Source organism: Xenopus laevis, chromosome 1S, assembly GCF_017654675.1.
Source record: "Xenopus laevis strain J_2021 chromosome 1S, Xenopus_laevis_v10.1, whole genome shotgun sequence".
In the NCBI taxonomy this organism is placed as follows: Eukaryota; Metazoa; Chordata; class Amphibia; order Anura; family Pipidae; genus Xenopus; species Xenopus laevis.
In genome coordinates, this window is record NC_054372.1 from 198438437 (window position 1) to 198458111 (window position 19675).

Sequence of the window (19675 nt, forward strand, 5' to 3'; positions counted from 1 at the left end):
AGTGCATTTTTTGAGTGGAAGTTGGGGTAGGCAGTAAGCAACTAGAAATGCTGGGGGGGGGGGCCTAACAACTTAGCACCCCCAGGAGAAAGAGAGAGGCTGATGTTCTTCTGCTTAGGAAAGATGTGAGAAAGGTTTCTAATTTTATTCCTAAGCAGAAGAACATCAGCCTCTTTCTTTCTCCTGACAACTTCCTTGACTACTTGCTGGTCAGACTGGTGGGAAAATGACCAGCAGGTGGCGCTGTTGTAACAAAATTCATTCATATTAACAGTACATGTATCCATTAATATCTTGGAATAAAAACAAAATAAATAATGAATGTACATTAGAAAAGTGCTTAGAATAGCCCCATCATCAGTTTTACATTCACTTATTTGAAAGGTTTACTTATTCTTTAATTGTGTAGGTGTTGTTCCATCTGCATCAATAATGAGATGTAGCCTGGGGTCTAGTCCTATCTTCTCCAGCATCTGCAGTTAAACCTGTTCCTTCTTGATCCTGCTCCAATTACAGAGCATAAACCTAGACTGCTAAAGGAGGCCGGCCTAGCATCAGCCAATGAAGGAAAGGGAATGATATTGTAGATATCAGGGTAAATTAGAAAGAGTTTCTGAGTTCGTCAAAGGTGCAGCTATTGGCCTGAAGCCTTTTATAGGAAAATTTATAGAAGTCAATGTGGCTCTTCCACTAATCAAGGCAGAACCTACTGTTTCCCTGTTTCTTCATCATTCGGCTCCTGATTTTCCTGGATCACAACTCCCTATAGTTCTCCTAACAAAGGTTTAACTCTTTCACTGACAAGGGGTACAGAACTTTAACCCGTTAAATGTAGACATTTTCTGTAGCTAATAGGTACCATTGTGCTGGGACCAAAGATTGTATGTTTCTGGGCTGTGCTGCATGTTTAATGGCAACATTAAAGGGGCCCCCATTATACACATCTTTAGAGCGTCAGCAGGTGGGTTCCCTTCTCTATGGGAGAGACACAGTATCAGGAACCTAGGTGGCAGTTTCTGTTTGCTTAGTGTCATGCAGATCATCAGAGGCAACACAAACAGGAGGAAGAATGGTGCAACGTCTAGACGGTTATTTGGAAGTAAATGGAGCAGAAATATCTTTGAGAGACAATTTTCCTTTAAGTCTAACAGAGAGTCCATGGGAAGAAGAGATTCCATTGTATAGAAAGTGTCTTCCTTAGACAACAGGAAGGCGTTGGAGATATTCTCCTTATATGTTTATATATGTGTCTTCAGGAATGTCCATCAAATGTTCCACCTCTCTGTTTGTGCCTCCACACTTGCCACCAGGCCCTCTCCCAAAATCTCAAAGTCTTGTATAAAGGCCTCGGCATTGGGCACCAGCAGGGGATTGTCGCTCTTGTTGTCCATCACTCTGCCTTTCACATTGGTCGTCTGCAAGGTACAAGATATGAGATAAAAAGGTGATTGGCTTCCATCATGCAGCCCCTCTGGACCTCATAAACTAAAGCTCATCAGCTGTTCTTACACTACAAATCCCAGAATCCTCTGTCAGCCGATGTTCAGTGTTATACACTTACATGAGTCACAATCTATTGGAGCATAATATTACTATGTGTGCTCTGATTGGCTACAGCTCTAGCACTGTGAACATTCGAATCCTCTCATTGGTTATAAATTGGCATATCCCATGAAACAGTGGAGGTGACAGCCAATCAGCTGCAGCTAAACCCACACTTACTTTTAATGGCTGAGGCTCAAAGCTTGATGGTTTCCAGAGCACACCGATCACGTCACCTCCGTGCAAGTCATGGAAGAACAGAGCAAACTCACCATACGCTTCCTAAGGTACAACAGAGATCACACAGATTTAGATTAGGGATGTCCAGTGTGTGGCCCTCCAGCTGCTTTTAAACTACAACTCCCAACATATACCAGTAGCAGACAAGCATCTGAAGCCAAACAGAACTATCTAAACACCAAAGCAGGCTGGGAGAATAGAGACTGAGCAAGGTCAATAACGGGCAATTGTGGAAGGTCCATCTATTCTAATGATTGTGACCAATAGGAATGGAGCACCAAGTACTTACTCGGAGCTCCTGGAGGTACAATTGCACAGGATCATAACCCACAACAGGAAACATCAGGTCTTTAACCTGCGCCCCCTCTTTTAACGTCCCTCGGAAGACCGACTTTGTCGGCTGATCCACGGCCTCTCGCTGGCACGTGATTTGCTTGGGGTTCAGGCGGATCAGGAGATCACAAATCTAGGGGCGGCCGGAAGATCATCTGGGAAGGACAGAGCATCACAAGAAGTCCCTACTTTGTTACTGAATTTATAGTTTGCCATCCAACGCAGTGAAAGAAGGATAAGTAAACCTTTAAATAAGTGAATGTAAAACTGATGAGGGGATTATTCTAAGAATTTTTGTCATTTACATTCATGATTTATTTTGTTTTTATTCCAAGATATTAAGGGATACATGTACTGTTAATATGAATGAAGTTTGTTACAACAGCGCCACCTGCTGGTCAGTTTCCCACCAGTCTGACCAGCAAGTAGTCAAGGAAGTTGTCAGGAGAAAGAAAGAGGCTGATGTTCTTCTGCTTAGGAAAGATGTGAGAAAGGTTTCTAATTTTATTGCTAAGCAGAAGAACATCAGCCTCTTTTCTCCTGAAAGAACAGATTTACCCTGGGGGGGTGGGGGTAGTGTAAAGCTGCCTGGAACCAGTTAGTCCAGTGATTTATTGCTAAAGGGACTGGATGAGAGAAATTCCTGCAAGGTGAACTCTCTCCAACCATCAGAATTCCCATGAGAACTGGGACCTGCACATCATGACTTCTGCTGTTGTGAGTGAGAGTGTGTGAGTGAGAGTGTGTGTGTGTGAGTGTGTGTGTGTGAGTGTGTGTTGGGGTGGGATTTAGTGCACAATAGTGTCCGGGGGGGATCAATGTTTCCACTGCCCTAAATAGACATCCTATTCAGTCCAAGGAAATTCACAGGGAGGTCTGTACCCCTTAATATCCAAGCTGGGTCAGTGCAACTGGACTGCAAGCACCCGACTGATTGAGATTGTGCTTCTCATTGCCAGCCTGGAAACAATGGCACATTCCAATCTGGCAGCTGTAGGGGTGGTACCTATTATCTGCCTTCTAATGAAAAGTCCTGGGCACACTGTTGGGTCTGGTCACTTGGCTTGTGGTTAGGGTCGCCACCTGGCCGGTATTTTAACCGGCCTGGCCAATAAAAATTATGGTTGATCCCAATGTTATTAATAGGGAATAAAGATAAATATATAGGAAGGTCAGTGATCCCAATGTTATTAATAGGGAATAAAGATAAATATATAGGAAGGTCAGTGATCCCAATGTTATTAATAGGGAAAATAGATAAATATATAGGAAGGCCAGTATTTTTTTCTGAAAAAGGTGGCAACCCTACTTGTAGTGACTGTTATTATGGTGTGGGCGAAGCAGGCTGGGGTCACCTGATCACCCCACCCTGAAACGCAAGCTCTTCTGCTCTGCTGGAAACACAATCTCAAGCCCAAGCACTAAGCAAACAGGTACTTGTAATGTTACGTCCTACTCTCTGTGATACTCCCCTTATGTACATTCCTGTCCCTGCTCTTGGTGTTCTGTTAGTAACTAAAAGCACAAGCAGTAACATCGCCCCCTGCTGGGCACTGAGAGGAATATACTGATTTCTATTACATGGAGTAAATATGGGGGGCCCCAGCCTGGCAATAATAACTACTTGTAACAAGTGTCAGCCCTTTTGGTCAGTGCGTTGGACAGATCCTGGGAGGTCGGGGCCGGTGTGTTATGAAACCGTTACAGTCCAGTAACTCCCAGCACCCTTCATTTCTGTGGAACATGTGACCTCAGGGAATTGCCAGTCCTCCACAACTGCCAGCGCTTTGCCCAAGTGCAGACCAGACTAGTTGATTGGTCCCTCCCAGTCGAATCCCGTCACATATAATGAGGATTGGACGGCACAGTCAGGACGTCACTACAAAGCCTCAGGGAACAGACGTGGCACAACCTGCTCCAATTAGATTGCAAGCTCTGCAGGGAAGGGCTAATAATACAATTATAAAGCACATAAATGCCAATAACGTGGGTCAGGGCTCTTCAGAGACTTTGTGTGTGTAGCAGCTCATTTACATAAAGAATTCTAGAAGGTTCTGGAGCTTGTAGTGCAGCAGGAAGTGCTGCTAAGGATGCTGGGGGTTGTAGTCCTGCTACTGCTGCTTTATACATATAAAGGTGAAACAGAAGAATAGGTAGAACCCATTGGCTCCGTTACCTTATAGTCGTGATTGTTTCCCTGCAGAGCCGTTAGGGACCCCCTAAGTTTCCCATCTGCAGCTGTCAGAGCAAGTTAAATGATAGGAGAATTTCACTGCATACTGTCAGGTTTATTATGAAAACGGTAGAAGTTTTGTAATTAAAGTATATTGGAGACAGATTTCTTTTTCATTCCACAAGTAAAAATGGCATTTTAATTTGTTTGCCTTTACATCCCTTTTAAATTCATCGAGAATTCCTCATTAACCCTTTACACACATTGGGACCTGCCTGGGCTCTTAAATGCATCGAGAATTCCTCATTAACCCTCACACAGACGGGATGTGGCAAACACTGTGGCTAGATGGGCCCCGACCATACAATGGGGCCCCGACCATACAATGGGGCCCCGACCGTACAATGGGGCCCCGACCATACAATGGGGCCCCGACCATACAATGGGGCCTTTCTACTCTCCTCTCCCTGGAATACTGAACAACGAAGGGCAAAGCTGAAGAAAAAGTGAATCTGTATGTGGGGGGGTGCATAAAAATGTTCCTTTTGATCTACAGTATAAATGATATAGGCCCAATGTGTGGCCCTCCAGCTGCTTTATAACTAGAACTCACAGTGAACCCCAACACCCCCTCCAACAACAGGCTGGAGCCCCTGCAATGAATCATTCAGCCCATTTCACTGCACACAATCACTTTGTTCTATAAATAAAACAAGTTTTTTGTACTCAGATTTATTGGACTAAATAACAAAATCATACGTTTTATCATAATGCCGCCTCCCTTTGAATAGGAAAAGAAGAAGGAGACAGGTCACTACCGGCCCCATGTTGCAATGTTTTTCAAGCTGTCAGTCTCAATTCAGGCCCAGGGTCCTTAAAGGACCAGTAATAAACGTTCTGTTTACTCTACTGCACTTTATATAACCAAGCTGCTCTGCCAAGGGGTCGGCCATTCCAGCTGGGCAATAGGGCACACGTTTATGCTGACAGCGGATATACTGGATACAATACAGTGGGGTCAGTTCTCTATGAGATCTCCCCAATATAATAACAATTTTTACCAAAAAAAATGTGCATGACACAAACAATACAAATATGATTGAAATGTGATTTTTGGCTGGTGTTGAGCACAGGGGGTGCAGTGTAATAAGGGGAATGGGGGTAATGTGATGTAACCTGCAGGGACACTGGGGCTTTAGGGGGGGTCACATTACGTGCCAGACACAAGTAGCCCCAGGCAAGATATTTGGCACAAACATGGACGTCAGACAGAACAGACCCAGAGAGCAGTTCTGACAGGTTCCTTTGCCTTTCAGCAGGTCTCGCCCAGAATTAATGCCAATAAAGCAGACAGATTAGAATATGGGTCACACCTTTGGATTTAACAGCTTTTTGCCTTTGGCTCAAATTTTCACAGCTCTTCGGCCCGGCTCTCCCATTCTTCTGAACTAAACAGCATTGGCAGCGAACATGATGCCAGGCAAGTACAAGCCCCAGCAGGGCATTCTACACTGGAAGTGACTGTTTTACCTGCTCAAGTCTCACCCATGGGCCAGGTAACCATGGCAGAAAAAAACAGCACCACCTGCTTAATTGGGGCTCCTGAAAAGTCAATATCAATAAGCTTAAAGGGGAACTATCACGAAAATTTAATATAAGCTTCATCATACTGAAATAAGAAACTTTCAATCAATTAAATATTCTGCATTGTTTCTGAAATAATCAAGTTTATCTTCACTATTCCTCTCTCAGCATCTGTTTCTCTTCATTCTCTCTTCATGCAGCCGTTGGGTGTCAGATATTCACTGACAGTTAGATCCAATATATCTTATAGGGGGGCTCCTTTTGCCTAGAAGATGTATTAGAGCTCACTCTATTAAACTCACCAGACATCATGTCTCTCTACATGCAGGATTTGTGCAAAAGGTAGTTATTTTGTTAGATTTTGTTTGTACTGGAATCAGTTATTTGAGTGAGCTCTAATTCATCTGCTAGGAAAGGAGCCCCCCTATAAGATATATTGGATGTAACTGTCAGTGAATATCTGACACCCAACTGCTGCATGAAGAGAGAATGAAGAGAAACAGATGCTGAGAGAGGAATAGTGAAGATAAACTTGATTATTTCAGAAACAATGCAGAATATTTAATTGATTGTATTTAGAAAGTTTCTTATTTCAGTATGATGTTTATATTAAATTGTCATTTTCATGATAGTTCCCCTTTAAAAGCTGTGCTTCCTGCAATCAGTTACATGGATATTGCTAGAGCTGCCGAATGCTAAACATTAACATGAAGTATTAGGACTGTGAGAACCAGAGTAAAGCAGCAGCTTCAATATTTGCTGGAGTTTCAGTCTTGAGCCCGACTAGGGTTGACACATGGCAACTCCATCACTGGATTCAGAGCAAACCTGTACCCGGGGCAGAGTGGAGCAGAACATCATCACTGGACTTAATAACAGTGGCACTAACCTGTGCAGTTGGCTGGTTCTTGGTCCAAACAGAATCTTTCTTGTCCTTTGGGGTTGCTATGAACATGACGGGGAGCTGGGCACGGGCTGAAATAAAGTCGTTCTGGATCTCTGTGTACTCTGCACCTGAGGAGATAAAGGTCTGGATGTATAGCAGCAGAGCTAGCGATTAGTCCAGGGACTACATTTACAACCCGTTTTCAGTGCCCGCTTTACTTGTTACCTGTGATTGAATGCATTGTGCAAACAATAAGCAGCCTTTTGTTAAAGGATAAGTAAACCTTTAAAATAAGTGAATGTAAAACGGATGAGGGGGCTATTCTAAGCACTTTTGTCATTTACATTCATTATTTATTTTGTTTTAATTCCAAGATATTAAGGGATACACGTACTGTTAATATGAATGAATTGTGTTACAACAGCGCCACCTGCTGGTCATTTTCCCACCAGTCTGACCAGCAAGTAGTCAAGGAAGTTGTCAGGAGAAAGAAAGAGGCTGATGTTCTTCTGCTTAGGAAAGATGTGAGAAAGGTTTCTGATTTTATTCCTAAGCAGAAGAACAGCAGCTGTCAGAAGCTGGATATGAAGCTGATGTTACTGCAAAACCCCAAGCAACTCCATAACAAGTCCGGCAGCTTAATTCATTTATAAAAAACTCACCTTCAGCTCTCCATTCAGATTTACGATGAGGGGGCTGTTCTTCAAGTCGAAGGTAACCAGAAGGTGCAGGAACCTCAGGAAGCCAATCAGGGCAGAGCTGCAAAGAAAGCAGAAATCCTAATTGAATGCAGTTAACAAACAGGCCCAGACAGTGATCAGTAGAATGATATGAACATGACAGGGAGTTGAGCGAGGGTAGATGTAAAGGGGGTACAGACCAGAACAGGTGGTTTAAAACCTAAAACAGAAATAAAAGTGGGCTCTTATAATAAAGGAAGAGAATGGGGGGGGGGTGAAGGATCAGATAAATGTCCAGTCCACAGGATCACACACATTACCTGGGGGAGAGTAGGTGCTGGTGGAGGAACAGATGTGCCACCAGGAGGTCCACACACACAAACGTCACCCAACAGTTGGCTTTGGATCCAGCGTTTGGCCATCCGAGATGTAACCCCGAAAGCAGGGTGCTGTTGGTGGAGTCTGGAGAAAACAGTCATTTCACTGAGGGAGCAAAATTATCGTTTCCATTGTTTATCCCATGCAGGGGTCGGAGGTGAACGTTGTCAGTGCTAGTAGATCTAGAGCAGGGGTCTGCAACCCGCAGCTCCAGAGCCTCATGCAGCTCTTTATCCTCCCTGTTGCGGCTCAGTCTTGTGGCTTTGTGGTCTATGAAGCCCTCGCACCTGCTAGTGGCTTCTTGAGTGTGCGACCGCTGTAAGCTAATGGTTGGCTAACCAAGAGTAGCACACTCACGCCGCCAGCAAGTGCGAGGGATTTATAGTCATCACAGGAGTGACAGGGGTCGCTTGCTCAAGACATAACATCGACCCATCCCTGCTGAACATATCCGCATTCACAAGGATAAATCAGCCCAATCTTGAAATGGAACTGGCCGACATAGCGGATAAAGACTTCTGGTTATGGCTGTCCAAGTTCAAAAGCCTGACAGCGGATCTTGAAGAAATCGCTCAACAGAAGGGAACTCTCGCTAAAGAGCACAAGTGGAATGATATCGAAACCCTCCCCAAACCCGACAAACTTGTTTTTGAAACATGGAGTGCCATTCCCGACACGTATATGAACATGAAAAAGTCTGCATTTGGAGTCCTGTCCATCTTTGGCTCAACATACTTATGGAAGCAATTTTTCTCAAATATGAACTTCATAAAATCCAAATATCACTCCCACTTAAAGGACAAGAAAGGGCAAAACAATAAAATCCGATTTTTACTTTCTTTAATGAAAAATAAACCTTTCTCCAATATACTCTAATTAAAAAATGTGTACAGTTTTTATAAGAAACCTGACTGTATGCAGTGAAATTCTCCCTTTGTTTACTGCTGTGGATAGGAATTGTCAGACGGTCCCTAACTGCTCTGCAGGGAAACAATCATACTTATGTACAGCAGGGGGAGCTCCCGCCTTACTTACCTGCCATGCAGAATAGAGTCCTGCGCGGGTCAATTTTTTGGGACCCGAACCCGACCCGTACCCGCAACCTGCAATCCGCAACCCGCACCCGCATTCTTACCCGCTTGGACCCGCAACCCGACCCGCAAGTACCTTCTCTGCAACCCAGACACGCGACCCGCTGACCATCAAGAATCAGGAAGTGCTGTCATTATAAACCGGAAGTGACATCATCGGAAGTAGATATGATCAGGAAAAAAAGGGAGTAAAACCGGAAGTGCTGTCGTTGTGTACCGGAAATGACATCATCGGAAGTGGACGTGACCAGAAAAAAGGAACAAATATTAATATTGAGAAGACCCGCAGCCCGACCCGCAAACCCACAGAACCGCGGGTATACCCGCACCTTGAACTTCAATGAAAAACCCGCATGGTACTGCAGGTTTTTGCGGGTAACCGACCCGCTGCAGGACTCTAATGCAGAACTCGAGCAGCTTTGTTTATGACGATCCCTAAGCAGCCCAGATCACACTGAGCATGTGCAGGGTCAGGGTCAGGCCAAGATGTATAACACAGTTACAAGATGACAGCCCCCAGTGGCCAACTTTGAAAGCATAAATCATTTGTTTGATTAGGCTTGTGGTGCAGTAAGTTCATGTTTATGTTTAGTATACAAAATACAGCATTTCTAGCCTTGTTCTATTTTACACTTTCCTTGTCCTTTAAGAAATAAAAGCCTACAGTCCTGTGTGAAGATCAAAGTCACATCTTACAGCCCCGACATAGGGAAGATCAACATGGAGCTACAGAAACAGAAGTCACATTAAACAGATGAGAACACCAGCATTTAATAGGGCTATTCAGTGTTGCATTTATTTCAAAGTAGCCCTACCCATACACACTGCAATTCTGTTTGTTGTATTCTGTTGTAACAGTTGAAATTAAAAAAAAGTTAAAACCTTTAAAAGTTTATAAGCTGTTATGTTTTGCGGCTCCAGACTATTTTTCTGGGGGCAAAATGGCTCTTTTGACAGTAAAGGTTGCTGACCCCTGATCTAGAGGCTCATAAAGTGAAGAAAGTAACCCTCTAGAGCTGCATGTTGTTCGTCTATGACTCCCAGAATAACGTGCCAGGAGAGTTATAGCTCAACAATATCTACAATTAGCTGCCCTATAGTCTCTGAACCCTACCCCCAACAGACAGCAACTACATACAACTCTGATAGAATAAAATAATACTGCGAATACACGGACTATAATAGACTGACAGGTTAATCAGCCAGGGGCTCCTTGTTTATCGGCATATTTGGAGCCGACATAATGTTCCATTGTTAGAACAAGAAGTTTAGTCTCTTCCACAAACTCCAGGGAAGCGGCGCCCCCCAATGGCCATTGTCATTATTTGTCATTGGTACAAACACATCACAAAATCCTCACCCTCGCTGGTCAGTTTCTCTGATTTTACCCAATCCTAATACAGAGAGGTGCAATACACTTAAGCTGACACTAAGGGGTGCCACATACCCATGCAAAGTGCTGGTCAAATGCGGCAGATGAAGGGTCTCCGTTTCCAGTTGCAGGGACTCCGCAGTGTCCTGATAGAGAGATTTTTGTACTCACCGTTAAATCTTTTTCTCTTGTCCTATATTGGGGGACACAGGCACCGTGGGGATGAAGATCCTGCAGCTGGAGATGGACACTAACTTGTTAACTTGTGACTCCTCCCCCTGCCTCCTACTGTTACTTCCAGTTTCTACCGAAGAAGGAGCATAGCAACCCAAAACCGAAGAGGATCACAAGATACCCCTCAATAACATATTAAATGTAAAATAAGATTATAAGACTTTAGCGAACAACTATATACATAGTAAAGAACAGTGTCAAAACAGGGAGGGAAGGCCTGTGTCCCCCAATATAGGACAAGAGAAAAAGATTTAACGGTGAGTACAAAAATCTCTCTTTCTCTTGCCTAATTGGGGGACACAGGCACCATGGGGATGTCCCACCTGCATACCTCCCAACTGTCCCTTTTTCGGAGGGACAGTCCCTCTTCTGACAGCTCAACCCGCAGTCCCTCATTTGTACTGGAAAGTCCCTCTTTTCTCTGCACTGAACAGCCAGAAAAAGAAACAAAGTTTCTCACTTAATTGGCTTTTAGCAGAGAGCCCAGAACAGCTAACAGGTGCAAATAAGATACTTTGTAACAATTTTGAGACACAAAAACACAGTTTAGATAAGGAGAAATATTTTCAAACTTTCATAACCTGCCAAATTTTGTAAAACAAACATGGTAATTAGGGGGTGTGGCCACAGAAAGGGGTGTGGTCAAAAATTGCTGCGCTACATGCGGAAAAAAAATTTTTGTCCCTCTTTTTACTTCCAAAATGTTGGGAGGTATGCACCTGTCTACTATTGATTGGAAGACTTCGGTGACTTGATTATCTCTTCTAATTGCTCATATGCTGGAGATATGGACGAACTCTTTTTTTGTCTCTTAAAGATATTCTTGCCGGGTTCAACGGTGGAAACGGTATCTTCAACGTTAAGGGTAGAAAGTACCGCCTGTATGAAGCCCTCAACCTCCTTTTGTGTTCTAGGCATATCTTGTTCAGGATCCAAAAGAGAGAAAAAGAGTCCCCCACCCATGAGAGAGCTTAGGGAAAGAAAGCAAGGTGAGAACAGCATTTGAGGGATAAGAGATGAGAGTATACTCACCAATTGTAGCCAGCTGACGATATGCCCTCTATGGTGTGTATATGCCACCCTGAAAGATAAATATGTGCCTATAATATAGTTTTACATACAAAGTATATAAACCTATATATAAACACATATATGTATAGCACCAGAATATGGTGTATACCACTGGTGCAGCCTCCGTAGAGCGGGAATCCAGCGCAGGGGGATCAGGGAGCAAGCCTGCAGACCTCCGTAGAGCGGGAAGGCTGTCGGGCAGAGAAATACTCAGTCAGCTGGAAGGGCTCTTGAATGGATCAGTGGCCCTTAATGTGGCATGATCTGACCAGAGTCCTTGATCACCTGCTCCAGCCACAAAAATTCCTGTGTCTTCTCCTTCTGAGGACACTAAAGAAAACTGGAAGTAACAGGAGGAGGCAGGGGATGAAGCCCAGAGCAGGAGTCACAAGTTAACAAGTTAGTGTCCATCTCCAGCTGCAGGATCTTCATCCCCACGGTGCCTGTGTCCCCCAATTAGGCAAGAGAAACTTCAGCATTCCCTCGGGGGTCACAATCTCCTTCATGTACTGCGGCTCCCAGTGATAGGCCACTTGCACAAGGAACACGTAGCCATCCTGCACAAAAGCCAAGTCACAGCCCAATTAGGGAAGCAAGGCCGTGTTTATTAAAGGATAAGTAAACCTTTAAAATAAGTGAATGTAAAACTGGTCATTTTCCCACCAGTCTGACCAGCAAGTAGCCAAGGAAGTTGTCAGGAGAAAGAAAGAGGATGAGGTTCTTCTGCTTAGGAAAGATGTGAGAAAGGTTTCTAATTTTATTCCTAAGCAGAAGAACATCAGCCTCTTTCTTTCTCCTGACAACTTCCTTGACTACTTGCTGGTCAGACTGGTGGGAAAATGACCAGCAGGTGGCGCTGTTGTAACACAATTCATTCATATTAACAGTACATGTATCCCTTAATATCTTGGAATAAAAAAAATAAATAAATAATGAATGTAAATTAGAAAAGTGCTTAGAATAGTCCCCTCATCAGTTTTACATTCATTTATTTTAAAGGTTTACTTATCCTTTAAAGATTTTATTATCCTTTAAACTACAACTCCCAGCAGGCTAGCATCTTCTACCCGTCACGGGTCTAGACCACATCACAGTATCCTTAGTTTTAGTTGCCACCAAGAAGCTGAGCCAGGATTTTCCTGTAAATCAGAACAACTTTCGTATAGAGTTTATCCAAGTTCAACGTCTGTTGATATTCTGCTAAAGTAATTATAGTAAAGGATAAACCGCATTAACTTCTCCAGAAATATGATAGTTTCATCTAGTTCTCCCAAATATTTGCTCTACACTACTTTCTGATGAAAATATATGGGAGAACTAGATGAAACGATCATATTTCTGGAGAAGTTAATGCGGTTTATCCTTTACTATAATTACTTTACCTTTAACTGGAAGTTCTATTTACAAACCCAGGGGACCGCGATGGGAACTTCCTGTGCCCCATCATATGCTAATTTATTTCTGGGGTTTTGGGAGGAGACAATAGTATACGGAAAAATGATGTCTGCTTATACCAAGAAGATATTAAAATGGATTCGCTACATTGATGATATCCTGTTAATATGGTTGGGCACAAAAGAGGAGGCCCTAGATTTTGTTGACAAACTTAATATCAACAATCTCAATATAAAACTGACTGTCAATGTATCAGAATCCATGATTTCCTTCCTGGACCTCATGATAATTAATAACGAAGGGGGCAAGTTAGTAACTAGGAACTATAGGAAGGAAACCGCTACTAATTCCTTGCTAAACTTCTCCAGCTATCATCCTTATTCAGTGAAAAAGTCTTTCCCAATAGGTGAATTCCTACGCCTGAAAAGAAATTGCTCTTCCTTTGAAATATTTAAGGAACAGGCCAGGGAACTAAAAGTCAGATTAAAATCCATAGAGCCCTATGCAGGGGTGTAACTATAGAGGAAGCAGACCCTGCGGCTGCAGGGGGGGCCCAGGAGGTATAGGGGCCCCATGGGCCCTAATTCATATAAAATTTCAATAAATATTGGAGAAACAAGTCAACCCCAAAACATTTTGGGGGCCTGAAAAATAATTTGCTGTGGGGCCCAGTAATATCTAGTTATGCCACTGGCCCTATGTACTGAGAGGTCACAATTATTACAGATAAAAGAGAAATCCACTGACTACAATACAGCGAGATTTATCACCACATACAACACAAACAGTTGTCAAATACAATTTATACAAAATATTATCAATAAACATTGGTCGATTCTAAAAGAGGATGAAACACTGAGTACCATTCTTGATGAAAGAGTTTCAATTTGCTATAAACGAAGTCCGAATTTAAAGGACATATTGTCCAATAGTCATTTTAAAAATCCCCAGAAAGTGGCGAGTAATAGGGGATGTTTTCCATGTGGTGAATGCAACATGTGTGGGAAAATGTCAAGAACTACATCCTTTTATGACAGATTTGGTAAACATCATAATGTCAATTCCCATATTAATTGCAAATCCAGGGGAGTGATTTATTGCTTGGAATGCCCGTGTGGCAAGAAATATGTGGCTATGACACCCCAAATGCTGAAGATAAGAGTTCAGCAGAATTGCAGTTCTATACGCAATGCTGGCAAGACTGATAAAACAGATGCAACTCTAGCTACAGTTACTTGGCATTTTAAAAAATACCATAATATGAATCCAGCAGACTTAGGGGCTGATTCACTAAATTCGAGTGAAGGATTCGAAGTAAAAAAACGTTGAATTTCGAAGTATTTTTTGGGCTACTTCGACCATCGAATGGGCTACTTCGACCTTCGACTACGACTACGAATCGAAGGATTCAAACTAAAAATCGTTCGACTATTCGACCATTCGATAGTCGAAGTACTGTCTCTTTAAAAAAAACTTCGACCCCTTATCTCGGCAGCTAAAAGCTACCGAAGTCAATGTTAGCCTATGGGGAAGGTCCCCATAGGCTTTCCTAAGTTTTTTTGAGCGAAGGATATTCCTTCGATCGTTGGATTTAAATCCTTTGAATCGTTCGATTTAATCGTTCGATCGAAGGAATAATCCATCGATCGTATGATCGTAGCATTTGCGCTAAATCCTTCGACTTCGATATTCGAAGTTGAAGGATTTCAATTCCTAGTCGAATATCGAGGGTTAATTAACCCTCGATATTCGACCCATAGTGAATCAGCCCCTTAAAGTTCTGGGCCATAGAAAAAATCAATGTAGGCATCAGAAAGAGTGATCTGGAACAAGCACTTCTCAGAAGGGAAAGTTACTGGATTTTTAAATTAGAAATACAATCTCTCCTAATGGTATAAATTAAAATATGCTTTTCCAGGCATTCATCTAAGTCTATATACACATATAATACACAAAAGCCATGAATATCCTGTTAATTATATCCGTATAAACGGTGAGTTCTGATGTCATCAGTTATAAACGGTGAGTTCTGATGTCATTTCTGTCACATGACTCACTGAAACTTGTGTATTATAATAAATAAAGTACCCCCAGTTGTAAAATATGAGGATATTAGAAGTTACCTCGGAGTTCCATGACCTGTATAAAAACACTCAGCCTTCGGCCTCGTACTTTTATATGGTCATGAAACTCCTCGGTAAATTATAATATCCTTATATTTTACAAGAGGGGGTACTTTATTCACTATATATTAACGCTTTGATTAAAAACAGTGAACCGAAATGTTACTTCTGGACATTATATTGGTTGCTATGGTAAATCTCGTTGGTAACCATTTTCCCCATAGATCCGTGGTAAAAACCCTGACATCCTCCCCTTATGGGAGGAGATTATCTAATCATTGAGCCTGGTTGTATTCCTGAGACAAACTGGAGTGATTGACATGTTGCTGAATTTGCCCTTCACTTGGTACGGGACTTGCAGAAAAGGAACCTTGATGGAGCTGGAAAGCCACGACTGGTCCGTCAGCTGTAGGAGAGATCGTCAGTGCAATGGAAGCCAACAGTCCTTACGTTGGTCAAAATACATCATACACTTTAGCAAATGGACCCACACTCCTTTGATCGTGAACCAAACGTGTTTATTTTCAGTTCATATGCATTGAAAATAAACACGTTTGAATCAAGATCAAAGGAGTGCGGGTCCATTTGCTAAAGAGTATGATGTATTTTGACCAACGCACCCTAATCTCATAGTAGCCACCACCGTTTTCGGTCTGATATAAGCAGCGAATCAGGTAAGGAATTATTTATCACATGGCTGACAGTTACAGCAGTATAGAGGAGGATGCTGGGAGTTGTCTTTTCATTCATTCTGAGTTTTGGCACTCTCTTACTGTACAGTTAAAGGGCAAGTCAACCCCAAAATAAAAACGTACCTAATAAAAGAAAACATAATTCTAAACAACTTCCCAATATACATGCAATACAAATTTTCAGTGCTTTGTAAAAACAATTGCTATTGAAAGCAGCATTGGCTTAAAGGAAAACTATACCCCCCATACAATGTAGGTCTCTATAAAAAGATATTGCATAAAACAGCTCATATGTAAAACCCTGCTTCATGTAAATAAACCATTTTCATAAAATACTTTTTAGTTGTATGTGCCATTGGGTAATCCTAAATAGAAAATTGCCATTTTAAAAAATAAGGGCCGCCCCCTGGGATCATATGATTCACGGTGCACACAAACATACCAAACAAACCACACATGTTAGCTCATATGAGCCTATTAACAGACAGAGTTCAGATTTCTGGTCAGCTTATCTCTGAGGCAACACACGGACCATTATGAAAAGGTGGTTCAAGGCAAGGACAATATTTACTTAAATATATATATATATCAGTTTGGTAAGATTCTTTAATATGTCACTAAATATGATATAAACGGTTACTTAAAGGAGAAGGAAAGCTACCGAAGCAATTTATTGCCAATAGATTAGCCACAATAGTGCAAACTGTAACACTAACTGTAACACTATATTTATTTTGCAGAATGATTTACTATACCTGAGTAAACAGCTCTAGACATTCTCTGTTTGTTTAGGATGGCAGCTGCCATATTAGCTTGGTGTGACATCACTTCCTGCCTGAGTCTCTTCCTGCTCACTGATAGCTCTGGGCTCAGATTACAGCAGGGAAGGGAGGGAGAGAGGAGCAAACTGAGCATGCTCAAGCCCAAGCCCTGGAGGTTTAAGCTGAAAACAGTAAGTCTGATACAGAAGCCCATGAGTACACAATAGAAGGAAAGAAATGTGCTGTTTCTTTTGATAGAGGACTCAGAACAGCAATATTTGAAGGTTTACTGGTGTATTTATATAGGCCTTTCTGATACAGCTTACTTACTTACTTACAGCTTACTTATTTTGGGGGTATAGTTTTCCTTTAACTCCCAGTTGTTACTTTTTAAACAATGTTGCAACAGTCTTGGTTCCCCAGCAAAAGACAGGTCTGTTAATCACCTGCCTTGTCTTACAATGTATCAACAGTCTTAGACATCAGGGTAGAGAATAGAAAGGGACAAAAGCAGTACATATACAAATAACTTGAAAAACATAGCAAATTTGGAATGAATATATATTGCAAAGCTGCAAATTTTTATTTTGGGGTTGACTTGCCCTTTAAATTGGCACTGGAAATCTGTGGAAATAGTGTGCTGTGCACTTACATTGGTCTCGGGCTTCTCAGGGATTGTTCCGAGGAGAGCATTGATTTCATGTAGGAAACCATCAATAGTCTTCCTCCTCTTCTCTTTCAGCTTGACGTCTTGCAAGAGTTCCTCTATCCGGGGAAAAGAAGAAAACCAAACGCTCCGTCACCTACTGAGCAGAACACACAATGGAATGAGCACATTATATTTGCCACTATAGTTACACACGGCAGCAAGCAAACTGCCACCCACTGACAGTTTTACTAAACAGTAATGAACCAGCTGTCAGTGGTGAAGTCACTGGCCTCTCAGCGGCCTGTGTTTGATTCTACTGGCAACTCCCTGTAGCCTCGAGCAAGTTCTGAAATCTCCAATGATTTCACACACCATGTTCACAGTGCAGCGTCCGGATACCATATATATTCGATTAGAAATAAATAAATATATATACAACAGAGGAGGGGAGAGTACCTGCATGTGCAAGAGGTTGGTATGGAAGAGATTCTCTGTTTCTTTCAGTCGGTTCAGTTCCTCATTGGTGGGAGGTTTGTATAAGTCAGATTTATTCAGTTTTACAGGTCTCAGCAGGTCGTCAGCTTCAGGAGCCCTCTTGACAGCAGATTTGCCTTTAATTTGGGAAACCTCCATCTTGTCAGAGCTGTCAGACATCGCTCCATCATCACTAGAAGCCTCCTGGTGAGAGAGGAGATAAAGTAAGAGAAACACATAAACACTGCACCAAATATCACACTGATCGTCAGTTCTTGTGTATCCACCACACATGCAACTCTGACCTTCAGATGCCACATTAGTGCTGAGCTGCACACAGTGCATATATAATATAAGGACAGACTGACACCGCGTGACATATCCCAATACACACACACATCACTAATACTACACTGAATGTGCCCCCCCAGTCTTCCTGCAAAGTCTCATCACATGTCATAGTGCCAGTCTCACCTGCCAGATTGTCCCTGTGACAGTCCCTCCCCATGTCACCTTCTCCTTGCAGCACCCGTCTGACAGAGCCACCCTCTCCTCCCAACTCCTCCGTCCATCCACCCTTTGCTCCTGCTACAGTTTCTCTTTAATCCTCCTGTATTACAGTCTCCCAGACCTCCCTCATACCCAGTGCCACTCTAGTCTTACAGGGTCTCATTGGCACCCACTGACTCCTCCCATCTCTTCCTACCCAACCATTTATTTCCCTGAGCCAACATGATCCAATCAGAACCTCAGATCTGTCCCGAGTCCCTCCCTCTCTCCCTGTGTCAGTCTGTGCCCATGTTATAGTGTCAGTGTCCTCCTGTGTCAGTCTGTGCCCATGTGGCAGTTTCCCACTATTTACTCCAGGCCTTGGGACCCCTACATTAAATGAGCTGCTCTCTCCACTCCCACCAGTGACTGATACCTGCTCAGGTGCCCCGGGCCGGTTCCGTTTATTCTGCATCTTTACAGAACCACCACATGTGGTATCCCCTGCTTCATACAGCTCCGGATTGGCTAATATTTGGCGCATGCGTGACGCAATCCGTCGCACATTGAACTGTCACGCTTCGATGTTATGGAAGCGCACGGAGAGCGGAAACGTTGGGAGATGGTCATGACGGCCATATTTACTTGGGGATCACAGTTCTACAGCAACATGACACCTTCCAGAGGGGGAAGGAATTTCCTGCGTGGGATTTCTATTGAAACATTAACCTGTATGTTTAGCAGTGTGGAAGGAAAGTGGAGCACCTGGAGCTAGGGTTGCCAATGTTATTAATGTTATTAATAGGGAAAAAATGTTATTAATAGGGAAAAAAGATAAATATATAGGAAGGCCGGTATTTTTTTCCAGAAAAGGTGCAACCCTACCTGGAGCCCACCTCGCCTGACTTTCCTAATCTTGCCATTTTTTATTACCCATTTGTCCCCAATTTGCTTTGCTTTCTCCATCTTGTCCTTGTCTGCCATCCCCAATTATTTCTTTCTACAGCTGCCACTCCGCTAGATGTCCCCATGTGCATAGCCAAAGCTTGCTGTCTGTATGTGTTACATAGTTACATATATAGTTACATAGTTACATATATAGTTACATAGTTACATATATAGTTACATAGTTAAATCGGGTTGAAAAAAGGCAAAATCCATCAAGTTCAACCCCTCCAAATGAAAACCCAGTCCCATACACACACCCCTCCCTACTGTCACATAAATGATATATACCCATATCTATACTAACTATAGAGTTTAGTATCACAATAGCCTTTGTATTATGTCTGTCCAAGAAATCATCCAAGTCCCTCTTATAGTCATTAACTGAATCATCACCCGGCAGTGCATTCCCCAACCTCACTGTCCTCACTGTGATGAACCCCCTACTCTGTTCCTTTAAATGAAACTTCTTTTCCTCTAGTCTGAAGGGGAGGCCTCTGGTACGTGATTCTCTTTATGGGTAAAAAGGTCCCCTGCTATTTGTCTATAATGTCCTCTAATGT

At 42.7% G+C, this 19675-nt stretch overlaps 1 protein-coding gene across 2 annotated transcripts; it reads right to left on the reverse strand.

Annotated features, from left to right (window-relative positions):
• Positions 1-376: 376 nt before the first annotated feature.
• LOC108707357 (nucleolar protein 6-like) lies at positions 377-18426 on the reverse strand. Of its 2 annotated transcripts, none has more exons than XM_041580676.1 (8): positions 18153-18426; positions 17661-17882; positions 17208-17361; positions 7759-7900; positions 7421-7517; positions 6762-6886; positions 1723-1824; positions 377-1415 (listed from the first exon to the last, which is right to left on the reverse strand). In XM_041580676.1, exons 3-8 carry the CDS (start codon positions 17267-17269, stop codon positions 1266-1268), a joined length of 678 nt encoding a protein of 225 aa, XP_041436610.1. In that variant the 5' UTR covers positions 17270-17361; positions 17661-17882; positions 18153-18426; the 3' UTR covers positions 377-1265. The 2 variants fall into 2 exon arrangements, with proteins under 2 accessions (XP_041436610.1, XP_041436609.1); XM_041580675.1 differs by having other exon boundaries at positions 17208-17320; positions 18153-18425.
• Positions 18427-19675: the final 1249 nt, after the last annotated feature.

Excerpts from the sequence above, each read along its gene's own strand:
- LOC108707357 (XM_041580676.1), bottom strand. The coding sequence starts at position 17,269 with ATGGTTTCCTACATGAAATCAATGCTCTCCTCGGAACAATCCCTGAGA. Across the intron at positions 7,901-17,207 it reads CTGAGAAGCCCGAGACCAAT|ACTCCACCAACAGCACCCTG; the intron begins GTAAGTGCACAG and ends TGTTTTCTCCAG. Across the intron at positions 6,887-7,420 it reads ATCTGAATGGAGAGCTGAAG|GTGCAGAGTACACAGAGATC; the intron begins GTGAGTTTTTTA and ends TTATCTCCTCAG.